This window comes from Aythya marila (assembly GCF_965140915.1).
Source record: "Aythya marila genome assembly, chromosome: 16".
Taxonomy (NCBI): Eukaryota; Metazoa; Chordata; class Aves; order Anseriformes; family Anatidae; genus Aythya; species Aythya marila.
The window spans coordinates 625,326-646,835 of NC_139057.1; the positions used below are offsets into that span (position 1 = coordinate 625,326).

The following is a 21,510-nucleotide window of genomic DNA, read 5'->3' on the forward strand; positions in this document are numbered from 1 at the left end:
TTTAAGTGTTTTAGTTTCTGTGATGCTCTGGGGCTAGGGAAGATTAACGTTTGTTCTGGGACTTGGATGGCTTCAGATAAGTCTCCTGTTTTCTTTTGGATTAGCTCTACTGCCAGCAGCTGGGGGGGGGGAGACAAAACCCACACCTGGCTCCCACCTGGTTGCAGAGGAGGTGCTGGGGAGGAACCTGGCCAGACAGAGCCCCGCAGGCACTGCAGCCATTGCTCGGCACTGCTATGGCAGCAGCACAGGCGGCTCAAGATGGTCAGCATGTCCAGCAGCACGGTGCTCCGGGGCCTACGGGCCTCTCAGAGCCTTGCGCGGTCACTGGTGAGCAGAGGCCTCCTTCGGCCTCCTGGGCTGTGTGGCCTCCCCATGCCCACCCTGCTTCTGGCAGCAATGCCAGAAAAAAAACCTCTGCCCGCAGAGGTTTGTGTGGGGGAGCAAGAGCTTTGTGCATCTAACCGGTGCCCAGCACATGCTGGTCTGACCGCAGGTGTTTCACAGCCTCAGCTGGAGCCCAAAGCCCTGAAAATGATTGTAAATGCACCTCTGAGTTTTCCTCTGCTCGTGTAATTAACGTGGTGCTGCAGCCTAGCCAGCTCGTTATAGTCAAGCTGCAGTGGGTCGGTGTGGGAGCTGACGATCAATCGTAAGCCAATTTGGGGCCGTCTCTCACTGAGGACAAACGAGTGGCCGATGGGAGACACCTGCCTCGTCTGTGGGTGCTGGGTGGCTCCCACAGGGCCCTCACTGGTTTGGGGCTGAATCCAGCTCTGTGAGAGCAGCACTGCTTGCAGCACCGTGAGCAAGCCCCGGCAATGCCGTGTCAGCTTCTGCCTCCTGGGGCCATGCAGAGCGGGCACAGCGGGCACCAGGCCGCGTGTCTCCATTGTCACCCAGCTGCTCAGCGCTGTCCCCTACGGCTCCTGTGAATGCAGGCCGGATTCCCAAGGAGCTCTCACCAGCTGCGGCTTCTTGTTTGCTGCTGTCTCGCCCCTGCCAGGCCCCAGGTACCGGCTTGTTCGGGGATTGTAGGAATGCACCCGTGTTTGCCGAGGGGGGAGAGCTTTGGGGAGACTTGAAAATCCCACAGAAGTGTGTGCATGTGTGCTCTAATTTACGGTAGGCTTTTCCTAGTCTCGGTCCATCAGCAAAGGTAAATTGGAGGTCCTCAAGTCTAAAATGAGTTTACAGTAGTTTCTTGGTATGTCAGCATCTCCAGCCAGCTGAGATGTATTAATAACCTCTCCTCCCCATGTAAACAGTCTCGCCTTGCTTTGGAACTTGGGCTAATGCTGAATTATATTTTTTCCTGTGCAATGAGTGCTTTAAATGTTCATTTCATAATTTATTGCTTGCATGGCAGGAGTGCCTGGCAAGGAGTCTCAGGGCTGCAGCCCCGTCCCCGGGAGGTGCTGAGGGGAGCTCGGGCAGGCGCCTGCGGCTCCCCCAGCAGCACTGCAGGGCCAGTTGTGGTGTTCTCAGTCCGTGGAAAACATTTTAGGAAGTGTGTGGGGCAAACACCCACAGGCTTGGAGGTGCCTTAAGTGATTCATTGGGCTCTGCAAATAGCATGGAAGGAGGGGTGGGTGGGGGTTTATGTGGGAGAAACTAGCCTTGGAGAGAGCCAAACCCCAGAGCCAGACCATAAATGCAGCATTTGGTGTCTGTCATAAGAGCTTTGCTCCTTGTCAAAGCAGCCTTGCTCCGCCATGCTTCAGATGGATAGGAGTGACCTTCAGAAATAGCTGTGCTAATGTTTATTTTATCAGGACCCAGCTTCGAACCAGAGGAGCTGGTTATTTTTAAACCAGGCATTGAGCAGCTTGAAGCCTGGCTCAGCAGAGCTCTGTGTAACAAATGCTCTTTAAAGTAAGGCCGTGCATCATCCCTGGCTCTGAGCAATATTCCTGACAAGGGAAAGCAGCGTGGGGCTGCTGCCTGTTAACCCCTGTGTGGCACTGCTGCTCCTTGGGCTGTGCACTGCAGCTCCTGGCCCAGAGGCTCCGTGGTGCTGGGCTCCAGCAGGGCATGGAGCTTGGCCGCTGCCCCTACAGCCCAGTGCAAGGCCTGGCCTGGCCGAGAGCTGTACCGTGCAGAAGGTGTTGCTGTAATTTCCTGTGTGGGATTTTCTCTGCAGCAATTTACCCCTGCGGCGGGTGCTGCTGGGAGCCATGCGATGGCTGCAGGTGAGCTGCAGGGCCCTGGCCATGGTGCAGCCCCCCTGGCCCTGGGACCAGGGGAAGGCCCCGTGCAGCAAAGCTCCAAACTGCACCCCCTGCGTCAGCACCAGGCTGGACACGGATGTGGAGAAGCCTGGCAGAGGTCAGGGCTTCACCCCCACCTGGCCCAGCACTGGGCGAGGAGCTGCTGGGTGCCCCCCTGGGGAAAGGATGCTCGAGAGCCAGATTTGGTTTTAGAAGTGAAAAATAGAGTTTTTATTCAGTGCTTGCATAGTTAGTTCATGTAAATGTAACGTCCCATTCCTCGCCACACAGGCTCTACAGTGACAGGAACGGTCGTTAAAGCAAATAACCTGCTTTACCTATGCAGTAGGGCTCTATGCAGTAGGTATTCATGTAGCCATAAATAGGTTTATGCTATATGTCTATATAGCATACAAGCAGCCTCGTGCTCACAGTATACAATCTTTTCTCTACCAAATTGCATTCAGAGAGTTTTAACTGGCAGGAGTGAACGCCGCTGCTGCGCCACCAGTGCTGGAGAGGATTGTCTTCCTATTGTTTGCTTTATAAAACGTGCTCTGCGTCCCAGGGGTATGTTTAGAGCTGCAGAAAAAGGAGCGAGCCTCGCTGCCGCCTGCCCGCTGCGGGAGGGGGCCCCGGGGCTCCCTTGCACCCCGAGCAGGGCCGGGCAGATGGGGCCATGCTTCCACCTCCACGTGGTGAGGAGGGGGCTCAGCCCCTGCTCCCCGGGGAACGCAGCCGGGGGGTTATCGCTGTCACCCTGCCTGTGCCGTGTGGATGCCTGCCTGCCCCTTCCCCACGGTGCAGGGTTGGCAGCACTGGCCAAGGCCAGGGGCTGGAGAGGGGCTCGATGGGCACCAGGACGGTGGGCAGCGGGTGGGCGGCTGCTGCAGGAGCCCCTGGCCCCCTCCTGCTGCCTCCCCCCAGCACTGAGTGCTCAGCACTGCAGCCTCAGGGTGGCTCAGGCAGGGTTTTGCAGTCGTTCTGTGGGTCTGCAGCATCGTCCTGGGCTGAAGGGAGCGGGGCCGGCCAGCCCTCGCTGCAGCAGGGAGGCAGGGGCTCGGTGTGAGGGCCGGCAGCGGCCTGGGGGGGGGGGGACAGGGCCCCTCACTTGGGCAGGGGTGCGATGATGACGTTGCGGTAGCCCTTCACCCCCGTCAGCTTGTCGCTCTCGAAGTCCACCATCAGCTTGCGCAGGCCCGACTGGCGCGGCACGAAATCCAGCCTGAACTTGGCCTCGGCCTGGGGCTCGACAGGGTCCTCCCTGCAGGACAGGCGGGGGTCAGCGGGGCACGAACCCCCCCCGTGCCACCACCTGCCCCGTGCTGGTGCTGACAGGGGGCAGTGACAGTGCTGTGGGACCCACGGGACCCCCTGCAGCATGGCTGAGCCCCCCCGACCAGCTCAGCACCCCCCTCCCATGATATCCGTGTGGAGCTGGGCCCCAGGCAGCCTCTCCCCTGGCCCCTTCCCTGCTGCCCGGTTGGGGAATGTGAGGGAAAGGCTCTTACAGCTCCTTGATCCTCTGCCCTTCGGTGAGGCCAGCTCCCTCCACCACAAACACGCAGTTGTTCAGCGGGACCGCGAGGGGGTTCACCAGGGTGATCTCTGCCACCAGCTTCCGATTCTGCATCGGCTCCCCTAAAACCTGTGAGCAAAGGGCACTGAGACACCCTGCAGCACTGCCCCAGCTTACTGGGACTGCCCCAGCCCCGCTCCCTAGAGCCGACTCTCCCGGGCTGAGCCCTCACCCTGATCTTGATCTCTGGATTCTGGATGTAGACGTCCCTGATGGCCAGCACAACGTCACCCGTCTCGTACTCGGTCAGGAGGGCCACCACCTTGATGATGTTGTCCTGGGTCAGGCACGGCCCGTACTTCTCGTAGAGGATGCGCAAGGGCACGCTCTGCACTGGGAGGCGAAGCAGAGCAGGGTCAGCGCCTCCCCCCCGAGCCCAGCACACACCGGGGAAGGTTGGATCAAGGCTTTCGAGCGCTGCTCCCACCCAGCACAGGCAGCAGGCTCAGAAACAGCTTTGCAGGCACCCAGAGGAGCAGTGAAGTGCTGGGAGAGGTTTTGCAAGTGTGAAGTGTCTGCAGGGCAAAGGCAGCGCCCCACTTCCCTTGGCCAGGGAGAGCAGCCCCGTCCCTTGTTCGCTTAACAAACAGCACACAGCCGACTGCTGCATTTGTTATGGGCCCCATTAGCAGAGCTTGGCTCAGGCTAAAAATAAGCCTGTTCCAGCACATCAGCTGTACTACGTCTCCAGGCCCTGAAGGTTTGTAGAAAAATGATCTAAATCTAAACTGTTTAATTACCAGGCAGCGATGTTAATTTGTAACAACCGCAAACCAAGGTTCAGGGTTTTGTGCGCTGGGCTGGGGCCAGGACAGCTCAGTGGCCAAAATAACGCGAGGATGGGAGCGGCCGTGCCGTCCCCAGGAGGAGGGCTGGGGATGTCAGCGCTGTGGGTAACTGCGGCGCTGGGCACGGGGCCCCCCAGCCCCGGGGATAGCAGTAACGGAGCCGGCTGGGGCCAGGCACTGCCCTCCCTGGGGGAATCCTGCACAGCCCTAGGGGAGAAGGCATGGCCTCCACCCTGCAATCTCACACCGAGCAGTGCGAGGGGGACGTGATGAGCGTGGTGCAGCCCTGGGAGGAGAGCCCTGCCTATAGCACAGCTTGCTTCCTCCGCATAAAGCATGCAAGAGCAGTAACTTTTGTCCTGCTCTAAATGCATTTCCAGCCCCCTGCCTGAGTAATGTTCTTCATCCTTTCATCAAAGATTAAAAATCCGCGGTGGTAAATAAATAAGGACAAAACCCCCGAAGGAGGCATTGATCACCGCGCAGCCGTGTGACAGCGCTGCAGCTCGCACAGGCTCCCGTGTACGGCATGCTTTGCACTGGGAGGTGCCGTGGGTGAGCACACCACGGGCTGCCCGTGGGATATCTGCCCCCCAGTCTGCCAGCCCGTCCCAAGCAGGGCCTTAACGCTGCCCTGATAACACGGGGTCAAACAAAGCCCAACATGCTGCGCTGTGCCAGCCGGGCTGTGTGGAGCTGGTGACCCTCTGGGCAGTTGTATAACGTGGGTGGGTACAACGTCTGCAGGGTCAGGCAGCTCTCTGCAGGCTGGAAAAGCTGGGAGGGGGAGAGCTGAAAGCAAAACCCTGCCTGTGGCTCATGCTCCGTGTGTCAGGGGCTAGCGCAGGCGCCCAGGGCCCCATAGCGGCTCGGTGCCTCGCACGTGCCTGTAGCGGTTTCTGTTTGTCCCGCTGTGCCCTGGCCTGGGTCCAGGGACGAGGTTTGCACAGGCATTATTTCTGCTCAAGCCATTGTGTGCACAAAGCGTGCGGTTGGCAGCTGGGATGAAGAATTTCCTCTTTGGGAAGCCGCCAGCGTGGACTCGGAGCTGGCAGCTCCCTCCGGCAGGGTGTGAGTGCTGCGGGCACGGCGAGGCTCTGCTGGGTGGCACAGCCACCCCTGCCCCGCACCGCTGCCTCACCGCAGCCCTGCGGCCCTATCTGAGCCCAGGAACACCGCCGAGCTTGGTGCCATCATTGCTCTTACCCGTGCGGGGCCCGAGGGTGAGGTTGAGCAGGTCCTTCATGCCGCACTCCGGGCCCACCGTGCCGTTGTAGCTGGCGGTGCGAGCGCACAGCATGAGCCTGCACACGCGCTCCGTGTCCGTGTCGTTGCTGATGACGGCGAAGACGTCAAAGTCGGAGCCGTTGTTCGCGCCCTCCGACAGCTTGATCTTGACGTGCAGCCCCTCCTCGCCCTCGCTGAGGGACCTCTTTTCGTGCTCTGCCTTGGCAAACACCTCTCTCTCCTTTTCAGACCCTGGGGGTGCAAGAAAAACATTCTGTTAGTGGGGAGGCAGCGGGGCTGGCTCTGGCTGGTGCTCACCCTCCTTGCTGGAGCCGTTTTGGTGCTGCTGCTGCGCTAATGAAATGCGCCCCTGACCCCCAACGGCTGCCCCCTCCCTCCTGGCTGCCCCCAGGCCCCCGTACCCTCCGGGTACTTGTAGTTGTGGGTGATGTCCTCGCGGCTGTCCCTGCCCACGCTCTTGGTGCTGATGTTCTTCCCCACCACCGAGGAGTGCGTGCTCTTCCTCTGCGAGCCGTCGCGCTGCACGATCCAGTACACCACGTCGGCGTTCACCTCCGCGAAGATGAAGGGGATGTCGTACTTCAGCTGCAGGTCGCCCTCCTTGATGGCCTTGACGGGGGCCGGCCCGCAGCAGTAAACCCCTGCGGGGAGCGGGGTCGCTGCTATTGCCCGGGACCCGGAGGGGCGACCCCGCTGGCCCCCACTGAGCGCAGGGCATGGGGAGGGCAGGGAGGGCGCGTGGCCGCGTCGCACCTTCGCTCTTTTCCTGGGGGGTTGGGTCCAGCGCCTGCCACCCGTCATAGCCAGGTGCCAGGTCCGGCCGGGACATCCAGGATTCGACCCAGCAGTGAAAGTTCCTGCAAGGGAAGCGCAGGCACAGGGCTGAGCAGCTCCGGCCCTGCAGAGCTGGTGGCCGGGGACGCTGCGGGGTCAGGGCATGCTGGGGGGCTGCGGTCCCCGCTGCCTCTCACCATATCATGTCCTTGGAGCGCCTCTCCTCCACCCCCGTCTCGTTCATGTAGCGGTCGATGACCAGGTTGCCGTTGGTGTCGTGGGCTGAGTTGTAGTTGGTCACCACCCGGCTGGGGACGCCCAGGCAGCGCATGACTGCGGGGAAGCGGGGCAGGGTTGGCTGCGGGTTCCCGGGGCGCTGCCCCTGCCCCTGCCCCTGCCCAGCCCTTCGGCAGCACCAGCCCCGGGACCCTGCAAGACGCTGCCAGTCTCGGCGAGCCACGGGCGAGATGGGTGGTGCACTGAGAGTCAGTTTGATGTTGCAGTAGCAAAAGGCACAAAAGAGGCTGGAAGTGCTTTTAAGGGAGTGCACAGCCAGGCAGCGCGCAGCAGCCTCGTATTTAATCTCATAGCTGCCTTTTACTGCGAGCGGGGCACCCTGGGGAGCAGGGAGGCAGTTATAATGTTTCAAAGGAAGGCTATAAACTTCTGTGATTCGTGGAAAATCCACTTAAGTTCTCTGCTATTTCTCTCCTCTAAAAAGAACCTCATACACATGAAATATATAAATGGAGGCGCTCACTCTCCTGCAACCCAGAGAGCAAGGCCAAGCGTTGTGCTCAGGGCAAAACAGCGCAAGCACGCACGTGTGTCTGTGCACTCCTTAACAGAGGATAGCCTTGAATTTTTCTTCGCTTTTGCCCCAGATTGACTGCCTTGGTGGCACTGAAATTATTTTGATCTGAGCGGATTCATTACTTCATTGCAAACTTGACCTTAAAGCCACTTTCCTTCTCCCGAGCCGTGAATTCAGCCCCTCCCTCCTGGCCGGGCTGTCCCTGCCAGGGCACGGAGAGCTAATTGAAAAGCCAGAGAGGTTCTTTATCATTTTTTCCCTCCATTTCCTGACAAATTGGAATAACAGAGCCTAATTGCTAAGCATTCATTGCAGGCTGGCCGCAGCCAGCCCAGGCGGCTCCCCCGCTGCAGCACGAGGCCGGGGTCAGGGGGCTGCCCCCTCCCATGGGTGGGAGATGGGATCCAGGGGCTGGGGGGGCCGGGGGGAATCCTGCTCTCACCAGTACACGCCACAGCAGCGAAGACCCAGCACTGGCCGTACTTGACTGGCTGGCACCCAAAATTCTTCCACCGCTTCAGGATGTCCACGCTGCCGATCCAGGCCATCGGGCTCATCCCATCCTCGTAACGATCGTCCCAGCGTCCCAGCAGCACCCCGCGGTCCTCGTCGTTACAATTAACCTGCGGTGAGACAAGGGGGGCTGCGACAGGAGGAAATGCCACCGGACAGCCCTGAGTGGCCTGGCACAAAGGGACAAAACCCCAGGGGCAGGAGCAGGCTGCGGAGGCAGGGGAAGGAATGCCTTCCTCCAGCTCTTGCGGGCTGCCACCCTCAGCAGGCAGGGATGCAAGAGCTGCACCAGGATGCGCGTGGCCACGGTGTTGGTGCTGCAGCAGCACACACGGGCACACCAGGGTGCTTGGGCATACTGGAGTGTGCACAATTGATTCATCACCGTGAGCTTGTGCATCACGGTGGCAGTGGAGGGGCTGTTTGGTGGCCAGCCTGGAGGGGCCGTGCTGGCCAGAGCCCCGCGGGACTCACCATGGCGCTCACCACCCTGCCGATGTAGACAGGGTCGTTGCGGCGGGAGCAGTCCCGGTTCTGGTCCCTCAGGAACTTGGGGTTTGTGTCCAGCAGGTTGAGGCAGATGGCCAAGATGTCATCTTCAAACTGGTGCAGAGGGAGGGGAGAAAACACGCGTGAGGTGGTGCAGCCGTGGCGGGGGCAGCGCGGCAGCGGCCAGATGACTTTGTCCCTTTTGGGACACCACGATAAGGGGCTGGGGCTGATGCCAGCGGGAGGCTCGGCTCAGGAGCAAGCTCCCGCCCTCGTGCTGGGGCTGGATCCTGCTTCCTGCAGCTGCTGCTGCACAGAGGTCAGGCACGGGCAGAAAATAAATCTCTGGGGGAAAACCACCTATTTCCCCACCATCCGATGAGTCAGGGCTTCCCTGAATCGAGACGTGGATCTCCTGAGAGCCACCAGCCCCCTGCCCCCACAGCCCATGGGGGTGTTGCATAGAGCCCCAGCTGGAGCTTGGGGGGCAGCTGGGCCCCCCCCAGCACCCGGGGCCCCCAGCTTGGCTCTGGGTGCTGCAGCTCAGGACACAGGCGCTGCCTTATCGGCACGGCCGGCACGGCTCTGGGGAGCACATTATCGAGCAGCAGCTCCCCGGTGGCACCGATTAGAAGTGTGAGGCCCCAAGCCAGGCAGCAACGCTCCCCCTGTTCTTCCAGGCTTTGAAGTTGGCACATTCCCGCTCAGAAATGAGATTTTCATGTGTTTGCTCTGTGGGCACACAGTGGCACCTCTTCCTCCCCACGTGCTGGCTGCGTTTGGGGTGCAGGGTGCGTGCCGTCTAGGGGGCACGTGTGGCTCCCATGCCCTGTGAAGCCGAGGGCTGCGGCACCCGGGGTCCTGGGGGGCCGTGCCCCACACACCTGGCCGAAGTTCCAGGGGGTGGAGGTGATGTAGTCCCGGGCGCCCTGGTAGATGAGCCCCTGCTGAGACAGCACGTACTCACGGCGCTCGTCCTCGTCTCGGAGGTAGACCGTGTCCTCTGCGGGGGGAAAAACAGATGGCACAGGGATGGGGACTCTGCCACACACCTCCCAGTGCCCCCCACTCAGCTTCCCCCAGGACAGGCCAGGGGCAGCCACTGAGACAGAGCTGGTGGGGAAGGAAGCTGCAGGGGCTGGGGCTGGAGCTGCTCCTGCCTGAAGAGCTTTTGACCCGGTTAGATCTGAGCAGATGGGAAAATTTCAGTGGGCTTGTTTTCCTTTTTCATTCTTATAACTCTTTTATTTCCATCCCCTTTGTTTTATGTAGTGGGTTTTCTTTTTCCCAGGAGTGGAAATCTCCCTGGCCTGAGAAATGAGCAGTGGGAACTGGGAGTGCTGGCTGAGGTCACGGCTCACATAGAAACTACCGCTGGAAAAAATGCTCTTTACTGGAAATGTTTTCAGGGAGCAAAACTATACATCTCCAGCATCAGCATTCAGCACAGCCCCGGGTATGTGAAGCTTCCTAAAAGCCCTTATCTCTGGAGCCAGCACAAAGCGTTTGGGATTCAGGAAATCACTTGTTTTAGCCAAGGTCTTGGGAGCAGGACAGCAGTGGGGCTGCTCCTCAGGGCAGAGGAAGGACGTGAACAGATGAGAATCTCAACTGTTGTTTGCCCAGCTGTAATTAAACACGGCAGCACACGTTCTCCCCTCTGTGTCCTGCCCCCCGAACTTCACCTGGACAATAGCATCTGTGAGCCCCAGCTCAGCAGGCACCAGCCCAGGAGGTGCAGGGTGGGGGGATCTGGTGGCTCCTCCCCAGCTGGGAGCTGCTCTCGGGGGCTGCCCTGAGGGGGCACTGGGTGTTTGGGGTGCTGGTCAGAGGAGCTGTGTGCCCTGGGGCAGAGGACGGGGCTCACAGCCTGGTGCAGGAGCCCACAGAGCAGGGAAACTCAGCTCTGGAAGCCCCGGTGTTGGAAAGGCGAAAGCCTCACCTGGGTGCCAGGCGTTGAAGAGCAGAACGAAGTCCCCGATGTGGAAGGTGGAGCCCTGGTAGTCGGTGGAGGTCTCCAGCGTCAGGCTGTAGCGGCCGACGCAGGCACTGGTGGGGGAGCAGAGCGAGACGCAGAGCGCGGCCCCGTCCTGCTGCTGCACCACCGCGCTCCACGTCCCCTCCTCGGGGAAGTCGGTCAGGGCAAAGTGGGACCTGGTTCCCGACGTCTCGACGGGGCAGGGCCCTGCCAAGCAAGGAGACATCAGCTCAACACAGGCTCTGGCTTCCCACGCAGAGAGGTGCGCGGTTCCCCGCTTGGTAAAGCCCAGGGGTGGCTCTGTCCCTGTTTGGGAGGGGACAGGATGGCAGCAGAGATGCTCACCCAAGGGTGATGCCCTGCCGAGCTGGGCAAATGTTAAAAACACACAGCAGCCACCCGAGCTGGGATGCTTTGGGGTGGAGGGGGCCCTGCTCCATCCTGGCACAGACAGGTTTTGTTTCAGGGGGCACGCGTGCAGCCCGGGAGGAGAGGAGGGCGAGACTTTACTGAGCTTCTCCTCCCCAGCCGAGCAGCCAGCTCCCGGTGCGAGCACGGGTCCTGCCACAGCCCCCAGGAGCTCCGCCAAGCGCGTGCAGCCCCAGGCGCGGCTCCAAATGCCGCAGTGAGCCGTTACATCAGCGGCTGCAGCGCTCGAGCCGAGGACAGAGCGATCTGCACCGGCCCCACGAGCCCTCGGCTGCGTGGGGCCACGAGCCCTCGCGCTTGCGTCCAAGCCACCTGCGCCGAGGCCGGCTCCAAACGCTGCTCCCCTGGGAATGGGGACGCCCGGCCCCGCCGGTGATGCCGGTGATGCCGGTGGCTGCGTGGGGTGGGCTGGCAGCCAGGCAGCGCCGCCGGTGCCGCCTGCTCCTCCCTGGGGAGCGGCTGCGTGCTGGGCCCCCGCCAGCCCGCGCCCACAGCGAGGGCGGGACAGCAGGCGAGCCACCAAAAATACTCATGAACTCATGAGAGTGACACAGCTTCTCCTCCGTGTCCTTTAGGGAAGGTCGGGCTGAGCGAGCCGTGTCCTTTTGGCAAGGCCCCTGCTGGGAGCCGCCTCCACCTCCTCCCTGCTCTGAAACCTGCTGTCCTGCAGCAGCATCCCTGCGCCCCAGGGGCCGGGGCAGGGCTCTTCAAGTGCAGCTACTCTAAAAATATAGGCTCTATTTTTGCACCGAGCCATTCCCCTCTCTTCTGCAGGAGGTGGCACAGCAGGTGGCACGTGTCCGCGGGCGGTTTCACTGTCCCATGGGGACGGGTCAGGCCTGGCAGCTCCTGCTCCCCGCTCCTCTCCAGCCCCACGGGGCTGAGGGTCCAGCTCCCGGTGAGAGTCCTGGCTGGGGCCGCTGCCAGCAGGGCCGTGTGGCTGTGCCTTGGCTGGAGCTGAAGCTCCTTTGCCCTTTTTTTGGGAGCGCTGCAGCTGCGCTCCGTCCTGCCTGCAGCCAGCTCTGCCAGCCTGCACCAGTGCGCCAGGAGCAGTGCGGGAGCTGGGGGTCCTGGCCTCACAGCCTCCCTCACGCCAAGGGAGGAGCTCAGCCTCCTGGAAAAATAATGCTGAACCCCGTGGGGAACCCCTGGTGCAGTTTTGCTTTGAATTCTGGCCTGGTTGACTCAGCAGGATACGGACTCCCTAAAATAGCTCTCGTCCAAGAAAGAGTTTCCTCTTTGTTTGCCCGTGGCTGGCCTAACCCCTGGGCAGGGTTCTTGTACCCGGCTGGGGGCCATGGGAGCAGTGTCCCTGTCCCTGTCCCCTGCTGCTCTGAGCAGGAGCTAAAAGCGGTGGTGGGAAACTCCCCTGACCCCAGGGTGATGGAGGGGGGCAGCATAAGAAGATCATCACCCTGAGGGAGGGGGTCCCACCCTGACCCTCTTCTATTTCCCTGCCACCTCTTTTCAGCTCCCTTTATGGAGCCTCTACCTTCTCTCCCAGTCCCACCGTAGGGACTGGCTAAGACAGCAGCCAACCCGGGAGGCAGCGGGGGCACGCAGTGGGGGGAGGCTCAGGCAGAAGCCCCCCTTTTGGGCTGCGTGCAGCTGGGGCTTCTCCCGCGGGGCGCAGCGGCACTCACCCGTCTCGACGTTGAAGGCCAGTTTGTCCACCCCCTCCTCGTAGCCCCTGCCGGAGAAGTGCAGGGTGATGGTGAAGGGCTGCCCCCGCCGCACCACCAGCTGCTGGCCGCCCATCTCCGCCGTCCGGTGCTCGCGGCCATTGCTCTCGCACTGCAGGTCCCACGTCTCCAGCACCAGCTCTGCAGAGGCAGCAGTGGGTGAAGCTCTCCCCTGCTCTCAGTCTGAGAGTGATTTCTCATTAACCTCACCCTGAGCCTTGATGTGGGGCTTCAGCAGCCTCCTCCACCCAGCCCCGTGCCCCCCGGCATGCCCAGCACATCCATGCCCAGGCTACAAGCACCCCCCTGGAGGGCTGCACTGGACGGAGTGGGATCACCACTGGGAGCGATCTGGGATGGGGGCAGAAGCCCTGCAGCCAGCCGAGCTCCCAGTGGAGTGCTGCTCTGCTGGCCCGGGTCTGTGCCCCATTTCTCACACCACGGTGCTGCCATGCATGCTATTAGGATGGAGGAGGAGGGAGCACCCAACGCCAGAGCAAAGCCCAGTGCCCATTTTCACATTCTGGGAGGCTTCGGGCCTGTGTGCTGGGGTTTGCCGTCTGTCCCCTCCAAACCCCTCAGAAGAGGAACATTGCTGAGCTTGGGGAATGCCAGCGATGTCTGTGTGCCTCAGCAAGGCGCCGGGCAGCTTTCCTGCTCTGTGATCGCTGAGAAATTGGAGAAACCAAGCATAAATTCAGCGACGGAGGCAGCGTTCGATTCCCTGGCCTCGGGCACTCAGCTCGGCTCTGCCTCCCAGCCCAGACGCTGATGCAGGCAGGGCTCCGTGCCGGAGGGCCGGCGGCCGCAGCCCCAGGCAGCACGCTGCAGCAATGCAATATCGTTCATCATCGCTCAAGACCAGTGACCCCTGAATGCTCTGGCGGCAGTACTGATTAGTTGCCAGAATAAATGAAAGCATTTCACGTTGGAGAGCGCAGTGCAAGCTCAGCACCAGCCAGGAACCGCGGGGCGGGCGGCTGGGGTGATGCTGGGCTTGCTGCGGCTCTGCCTGGCTGTGCCCTTCCCACCACCCGTGTGCTGGGAGCCGTGCTCTCGAGCCCTCCTTGGGCTGGTGCTGGATGCAAAGAGCTGACCCTGAGCCCTGCATTCCCGGAGAGAAATGCAATCCCCACGCCTGCTCCTCTGGGCACGGGCAGCCTGCAGGACGCACTCGTGTGCAGATGCGGAGCTGGGGCTGCCTGCCTGTGAATGCGGGCAAGGCTCACCCAGCTGCTCCCCCGGGACCCTGCAGTGGGGACAGGGCACAGAAAGGACCTTGTCCTTGTCACCTCCAGCCTGGTGAGCAGGAGCACTGCTCGGTGCGATGCCACGCCAGCTGTGAGTGCGAGCCTCACTGACACCGAGCTACATGGAAAGTTGTGTTTGGGACTCTGGAGATGAGCTGGGTGCGGGAGCAGCACCTCAGGTCCCCCCGGGTCTCCGTGAGCATTACCATCCTCGGCAGTCCTAGCAAAAAGCGGGGACTCTTCCGAAGCGCAGGCATCTCCTCCCCTGGTCAGGAGGGCGGTGGGATGCCTGCGGTGCCCGGCTCGGCTCGGCTCTCCGCGGGGCCTCCACTCGCGGGTGCACAGCCGGGGGCTCCCCGTGGGACAGCGCCCTACCCCTGCCCCCCGCCCGCCCCGAGCAGCCCCCCGAGGGGCATCTCCGAGGCAGGGGATGCTCACCCCCTCGGCTTCCAGGAGCCCTCGCAGCGGGGCGAGGAGGGGGCGCACGCTGCCCCCAACCCCCCGGGCTGCCCCCACCACCCACTCCAGCCTTCGTCTCGCTCCCAGCTTCGGGTCCCTTACCTTCGGCCATGGTGCCGGTGCCGGTGCCGACGAAGCGCCCACCCCCGCCCGGCCCCGCCGCTCGCTCTCTTTATAGAGCGGGCGCAGCGTCCCCCCCCCGCGGCCGGGGCCGGCTGGGGGGAAAGAAAGGAAAAACAAAGTTTCCAGGAAACGGAGCAGTTCTGGTCCCACCTAGTTTAAACAACAACCGAAAAATAAATAATTAAAAAAAATATATATATTCCGCGGGGGCAGGAGCGGGGCTGGTCCCGGCACCTGCGGCCGCAGCCCCCCCCCGCCCCGTGCCCTCCCCCCGAGCAGCCTCCGGGGAGCGGCGGCGCTGGGTTGGGAGCGAAGAAGCGGGGGGGAGGAGGGGAGGGGAGGGAAGGGGAGGGGGCCGCGCGGTTCCCACCGAGATGCCAGGAGTTTGAGGATGTTTTCTCCTTATAAAGTTTTCTTCCCCCTTCCCTTATCTCCGGCCGCGGCCGTTTCTGGCAAGGGCCGTGGCTGGCTCGGGGCCGCAGCTGCCAGCCCCCTTCCCGTAAGCGCATCCCTCGGCGCTGCCCCGGCCAGAGGCAATCGCGCTGGCAGCCTGCTGCCTGCCCCCCCCACCCCCCCGGACCGCTGCCCGTGCCCCGCAGCCCTTGTCCCGCTCTGCCAGCGGGGCCGGGGGGGCTGCCCGCCCCCGGAGCCTTCCCTCCTGCCCCTTCCAAAGTGCCCGGGGCTGGGAGCTCGCCGCGTCTCGGCAGCTGCTGGGGGTACGGGGACTTCCCGGGGGTGGCAGTGTCCCGAGAGCTGCTGGGCTCTGTGGCTTGGGGAGCCCCGGGGCTCCCGCTGGGTCCCGCGGTGCTGAGCCCCCCCCCGGGGCAGCCGGATCGGCCCCGGCACTGGGGCGCTGCTGGAGAGGGGCCCCTGGCAGCGGGCGGTGTTTGTGCTGGGAAGGGTTGCAATGAACCGTGCAGCCTCGGCCAGCTCCACGAAGAGCCTTTTTTTTTTTTTTTGTGGCAGAGCAGATTGGGAAAACCCCCAGGAGCCAGAGCCCGACGGTGTGGCTGGACCCGGCCCCGCTGCGGGGCTCCAGGGGCTCGGGGACGGTTCTGCAGCAGCTGCCCCACATGCAGGAGCTGGCCCCGTGCTGGTGGCCCAGGGACCCCCATGCAGCAGGTGGTTTCTGCTGGCCCTGCTCCCAGCTCTGCCTCCGGGGCACCGGAGCCTTTGCCACCAGCGGCGACACGTGCAAACCTGTCTGGGCTCACGCTGGGGGTGCCGGGCTCAGCTCTGCCCGCACAAGCCTTCTCTTCCTGCCTTACCGCAGGTGAACTTTAGATAAACTCGGCAGCCTCAGGTCCCCAGGTCCCGCTCTCTGGAAGTGCTCAGTTCGCTCTGGTTAATGTGTGACAAGTAGCCACGTAACGGCACTGCCTCCTCAGAGCAATCTGAGACGCTTTTCTCACTCGGGGCCAGGAGCTGCCCACTGCCTGTGGTGGGTCTGTGCCCCTCGGGGCAAGAAGCCAGGCAAGTGGGGCCCGAGGCTGGCGTGGCTTCAGGGACCGACATGGTTTTTGTCTGGTTTTCAGGTTTTACCAGCTCCTCTGCAGCTCTTTGCTGTGGGATAAGAGCAATGGGCATGGAGAGGCCGGGTCCGATCCCAGCATCCCAGCAGAAGGAATCCCCCCTTGTTTCCGGTGCCTGCTCCATTTACACTGCGTACAGGGGAGGCTTCTGTCTGCCCAGGCACTGGAAAATGCTGCACATGGGAGGCCAGCCCCACCAATCGTTATTTTTACTCTCCTTAGTAAGACAAGGTTGTATTAAGATGGTGTTTGCACTGCTGGATGCCCAAAATAACTCATTTGCTCAAGGTGTTCGGTGGAGGGCTGTGATTTCCTTGCTCCCACCCTGGTCCTGGAGCAGCTTCAAAGGCTGGTTCCTGGCCCCCGAGGTCACGGCACAGGCAGAGCCGGGCTGTTTGCTTTCCTGGGTGTGTGCACTGGTCACCAGCTAGCAGGCGTTCAGCTGCACACGCACACCAGCACACCCTGACTCAGGCTCTTGTGCAGGCAAATAAACAAGCCCATGAAAAGGGACAGTGTCTTCCCCTGAGCTGATGCTAAATCGGCAACTGACTCCTAACCAATTGCATGTTTGCCTGGATCCCCTCCCGCACCGAGGAGGATGCCTTTGGATGCATCAGACGTGGGATCAGGCTCTCGGCATAAAATGAGCCTGGAGAAGATATTTCTGAGAATTGCCAAGAGCAAAAATGTGGAATCAGCCTCAGAGGTGATGAGGCAGGCGGATGATAAGCAGCTTGTCTGGAAAACCTGGGGGCAAAGTGCTCTGCCATGTTTGTAGAGGGAGGTTTGAAGAGGAATTCATGATTTCACAGCCTTTGTTCTCAAGCCGAGCCTGTGTTTACCATTTCAGAAAAGCAGAAGCCAAACTTTCACCTCGCCGTTTATCCAGAGCCGAGCTCTGGGCTGGGACCGGGGTGTGGGGCCGGGTGGGCAGCAGGGGCCGGGTGTCGGCGGTGCGGAGCGGGGGCTCCCCGGGCAGCGGGGCTGCGCAGGCAGGAGGAGGCATGAGCGGGGCACAACATTCCTTTTGCAAAATGAACTGCTTCACCCTGATCTGAGTTGAATTCCAGTCTTCAAATGTAATTTCCAATCATCTTGCTGGAAAAAACTCAACCCTGCTTCCCCAACAGGGCCTTTGTGTCGCTGAGGCGCATTTCCCCAGTAATCCTACACCTACGCGAATTTTGACGGGCGTCTTCCAGGGGAAATCAAGATGGTATCTCAACCTCGTGCATGGCTTTGGTTTGTTACAATGCTCATGCACCTCTCAGACTGTGATTTTCCAGAATTAAACACCTGAAGCTGCAGAATCTCTGCAGGACGAGTGATGTGCTCACGTCTCTGGTGGCGAACGGTGACCGGGGCAGGCTCCGTGCCTTCTGCCCCATCCGTGCCTCTCTGGGGCAGCTCCCGGCCACAGGTCCCGGGCGAGGGCCATCGCATGGCATCAGCAACTTCTGAAGCCATCACAAAGCAGAGTGGCATCTGCAGGTCAGCTCCCTCTGGCACCAAAGGCTCCGGCTGTGTTTACCTGCTGAAACCAAATCCCTGCGGCTTGGCTGCCACAGGAAGGACAAATCCAGGCACAATCGTGTCTCTGCCCTGACATGGGCCAAATCCACGCCCCGTGCTTCGAAATGCCTTTGGCCATTAGCAGCTTACGTGGCGCCAAGGGGTTGTTGTGATAGGAATGGAGCCCGCAGCAGCTCCACTGGCACCAGGGAGCTGCGCCCCGGTCCAGAAGGGGCTCGGGCTTGTGCTGTGCCTGTAGCTGTTGTTCCCGAGCCTTTGCCTTGCCACAGCTGGTGCTTTTCTCCTTGCCTTGGACAAGGGCACAGCTGCAGCGCTGCCTGGAGAGATTCCCAGCCCCGGTGCCTCTTGCTCAGCCTCTTTCTTGCTTCATCTCCCCTCTGTCTCTTTGCGGTTGATAACTCAGCATCCCTCCTGCCCCCGCAGTCTGCAAGGCCGGGATCATGGGAACTGGGTGGAGAGAAGGAGGAGGATGAGGAGGAAAAGGAGGAGGAGGATGACTACAATGATGACGGTGATTAAGGAAGACGAGGAGGAGGAGGACCACACCTGCAGACCGAGCCCCCAGCTCAGTCAGCTCTGGCACTGGTGCTGCCTGCTCTGTTGGGGCAGGGAGCTCGTGGCTCTGCTCTGGCCACCACCACATGCAGCCCTGCCCCTCGTGGAGCACACCAACATGCACACAAGCTGTTCAGGGCATGCGCACAGATCCTGCTGTGTGCATACCTGTGCTCCTCATGTGGCTGCTCCTGCCCTGGGGAGCCCGCTGGGTCTCTGGGGGAAGCAGGGGGTCCTTGAGCACTGGGCGAGGCTGGTGTAGGACGGGAGGATTGAGCAGGGCCATCCCATGGCTCTCCCAGCCCTGTGCACAGCCTCTCCTGTCCCACGTGCGGTGCTTTCTATTAAAAGCCACTCGCTGCAGCCGATGCTAGGCTCGGGGAGTTCTCGCCCCGCTGCTTTGTCTGACCCAAGTGACCCATTTCTGTCTCCAGGCTGTTCTCGTCTCCTTCTGCATGTGAAATTTATTAGCTTTTTGGATTTGGAAAAGAAGCATTTTCAGAAGGCCTCCCGGGAGCAGTGCTCATGGGCTGACAGAGCCGCTGCAGCCCCAGGAGCCCCGCGTGGGAGCGCGGCCCCACAGGGACCCCGCGTTCCCTGACAAATGGCTTTGCCATTTCATGGGTGGGAAAGAGACATTGATTAACTCCTGCACTTGCCTTTCTGGAAAGGTTATAGCTTAATTGGTCAGACTCAGAGTCATAAATCAGGCGCTGAAGGATCAGCATAGCTAAGAAAATTTTTGCAGAATGTTGCGAAAACACTTTTTGGTAGGATACATCCAGCTGCGCCCATGAAGGGCTGGGGTGCCAAGGGCAGCCAGAGCATCTGGAGAAAACTTTTTCCCTCTACCAAGGAGCAGGAAATTCTCAGCTCTGCTATCAGTTAATCTCAGGATTTGCAAAATATCTTTTTTTTTTTTGGGGGGGGAAAAAAAGAAAAAAGAAAAACATGAAAGCCATTGTTTGTTTTATTCAGCAGAAGAGATTTTAACCCCATTTTGGAAGATTATTCTCTTTCTCCCTGGGAAATGCTGCTCCCCTCTAACTTAAAAAAACAAAACTAAAAAACCCACATCATATTCCTAGCAGAGGAAGGAGTGGAGAAGGAAGAAAAAGGCCTTTCCCACCAGGGCAGAGCACAGCTTGTACTCCTGAGCAGTGGAAAAGGCCACCCAGCCCGGCCGCTCCTCCCTGCTGTAGGCCGGTCGGAAAGGTGCCGTGCGTCCCACGGGGCGTTGCAGGGTGTTCGGGGCAGATTGCCCAGCATCGGGTGAGGCTGAAATCCTCCTCCTCTTCCTCGCTGCTCTGCGATGGGCACTGCTGGCTGTGACACGGGGCCAGGAACCTGGGTAGCCTCTTGCCATCCCTGGGAAGCAAAGCCCCAGGGGGGCGCGGGGTGCCCGCAGGAGCTGTGCCGGTGCAGCGGGCGAGGTGTGCGGCTGCTCCGCTGGCCAAACACGGGGAACGGGGAGGGGAGGCAGGCACAGCTGTGAGGCATCTATTATTCATGTCGGTAATTATTCCTTCTCTGATTCTCCCCAGCACTTTATTGAGGAATTAGGATGTTAATATGAGGAATCGCGAAGAGGCACTGCAGACATCCCCACTACTGCTGCCTCACTGCTGCTCCTCACCGTGGCAAAGCAGAAACCGCTCCTGGCTGCCGGGTTCCCGAGGTGCTGGGCTGGCTGCGGTCAGCCCCCACCTCCCGCTGTGTCCCCTGCAGCCCCCCACCTCCTGACGTGCCCCCTGCAGCCCCCTCAGTGCCTGCTCTGTTTCTCTCCCCATCACCTATTCCAGCCTTCCATTGCTTGCTTTCCCTGCACCCATTTCTTGCACCTCAGGCTGGGGGCTCCCTGGACCTGCCTCTGGTTCCTCAGGCAGCCTTCTCTCTCCCTCCCTTCCCCAGAGGCTCATTTTAGAGGTGAGGCCCGGCTGTTGCCTGCATGATGGGTGTAATGCACATGCTCTGGCTGCCAAACCAGGGCCCGGGCACCAGCATCTCTCTAGGCAAGGTTAAGGGATGCTCAGAAGCAGAAAATGGCTTTGCTCCTCGTGTGATGATAATAAAGAACAACAGAATGGATTTTAGTGCCTTTTCAAAGGGCTCCCAGGAAACTATTTATTTAAACACAAGGAAAATAAATGAAAAATGGTGAGCATCTTTTTCTTTTCAACGTGGAAGCTAAAACAGACATTGCTTGCTACAGATAAGCGAAAAGACGACTTTCCAGGAGAGGCTCTGTCCCTCACCATTTCTGCCCTTCAGGTGTCTGGGTCGTTTGTGTGCTCTGACCTCATATAACCACTGGAAATGTTGTAGGGAAACAGCAAAGCATAAAGCATCTTCTGCAGCACTGTAGGTGTTATTCTTATAAACAAGCAAAGCACTTCAGAATCAATAAGGAGTTTTACTCATGGCCGCTAGAGAGATTTCATCTCCTGAATTATATGATGGGATAAACGAGATCCCAATCCGGCTGCCACCTCGTGTATCCACAGCTATCTGTTCACAGCCGGGCTGAAAGGCTCCCCGAATTAATTAGAATAATCAATCCTAAAAATGACAAAAGTATTGATTAGCATTTTTGTCTCCTCACAGCCTGGCAGGGCTGTGACTCCAGCAGTATTGCAAAAGTGATAAAAAGCAGCTCCTGCTCCGGAGGAAGGACGCTTACCCAGCGCCACAGCGTGACAGCGCAGCATCGAGGGGGCTACGTGCAAGGACAGCATCGCCCAAACGCTTCCACGTGGTATTAGCTCAGTAATAATATTCTAATTCCTCTTCTCTGCTCTTGTCTCATGTACTCAGTGGTTCATTTTTGATAACAGACCATGTTGGGCCAAGCTGCTCCCTCCTGGTTGGGATGAGTCTTCAGAAGGGAGTCCTGGTGCTCGGGCAGTGCCCGTACAGGGGACGAGCTGTGTGTGCCTGGGCAGGGTGCAGCAGCAGCAGCCCCGGGCATCCCACAGGCTGGGTGCAGCTGCCAGCTCCCTGCCTCGCTCTGCTCCCATGGGGTCCTGCACCCCAGGGTGCGGGGCTGCCCTGATGGGAACTGAGCAAAGTGCTGGGGCTGCTCTGCCCTCGGGCACCCACACGTCCACAAAGTCTTGGCCAGCTGCTTGTAGGAAACACCTGGGGGAAATGCAGTGTTTGTGCAAGGTGGGTAAAGCAGGGCATGGAGTAGGAATTCACAGCACAGGTGGGGGCAGAGTTCACAGAGCCCATGGTGAGAGCCGCTGCGCTCCGTGCCCTCATCTATGCACTGCGTCAGCTCTGAAGTGAAGGGCTCTCCGAAGCCCTCAGACCTCTTCCGGGGCCAGATGAGTGGGAAAGGGTAAATATCACAATACGAAGAAGTAGAAAAGTGGCCTGGCTGGTGTGACCTCAGAGAAATTCAGGACGTGGAGATAATTGGAAAATGGAGCAAAATTGCCTGAGTTTAACCCAAGATAGGTCAGGCAGACATCACCCGGTATCTCTGCATGATAATTACTTTTAAGCCAGAAGGAATGGGACAGACCTCAGCTACCTGGGTTGCAGAAAGG

The 21,510-nt window shown here is 60.3% G+C and overlaps 1 protein-coding gene across 1 annotated transcript; it reads right to left on the bottom strand.

Moving 5' to 3' along the window:
• Positions 1-2,418: 2,418 nt before the first annotated feature.
• Positions 2,419-14,580, bottom strand: TGM2 (transglutaminase 2). The gene is made up of 13 exons (XM_082773532.1): positions 14,316-14,580; positions 12,466-12,645; positions 10,358-10,600; positions 9,300-9,418; positions 8,401-8,529; positions 7,856-8,036; positions 6,797-6,932; positions 6,579-6,682; positions 6,227-6,466; positions 5,784-6,056; positions 3,962-4,122; positions 3,722-3,858; positions 2,419-3,474 (listed from the first exon to the last, which is right to left on the bottom strand). The coding sequence occupies exons 1-13, from the start codon at positions 14,323-14,325 to the stop codon at positions 3,318-3,320; spliced, it is 2,070 nt and encodes a 689-aa protein (XP_082629658.1). The 5' UTR covers positions 14,326-14,580; the 3' UTR covers positions 2,419-3,317.
• Positions 14,581-21,510: the final 6,930 nt, after the last annotated feature.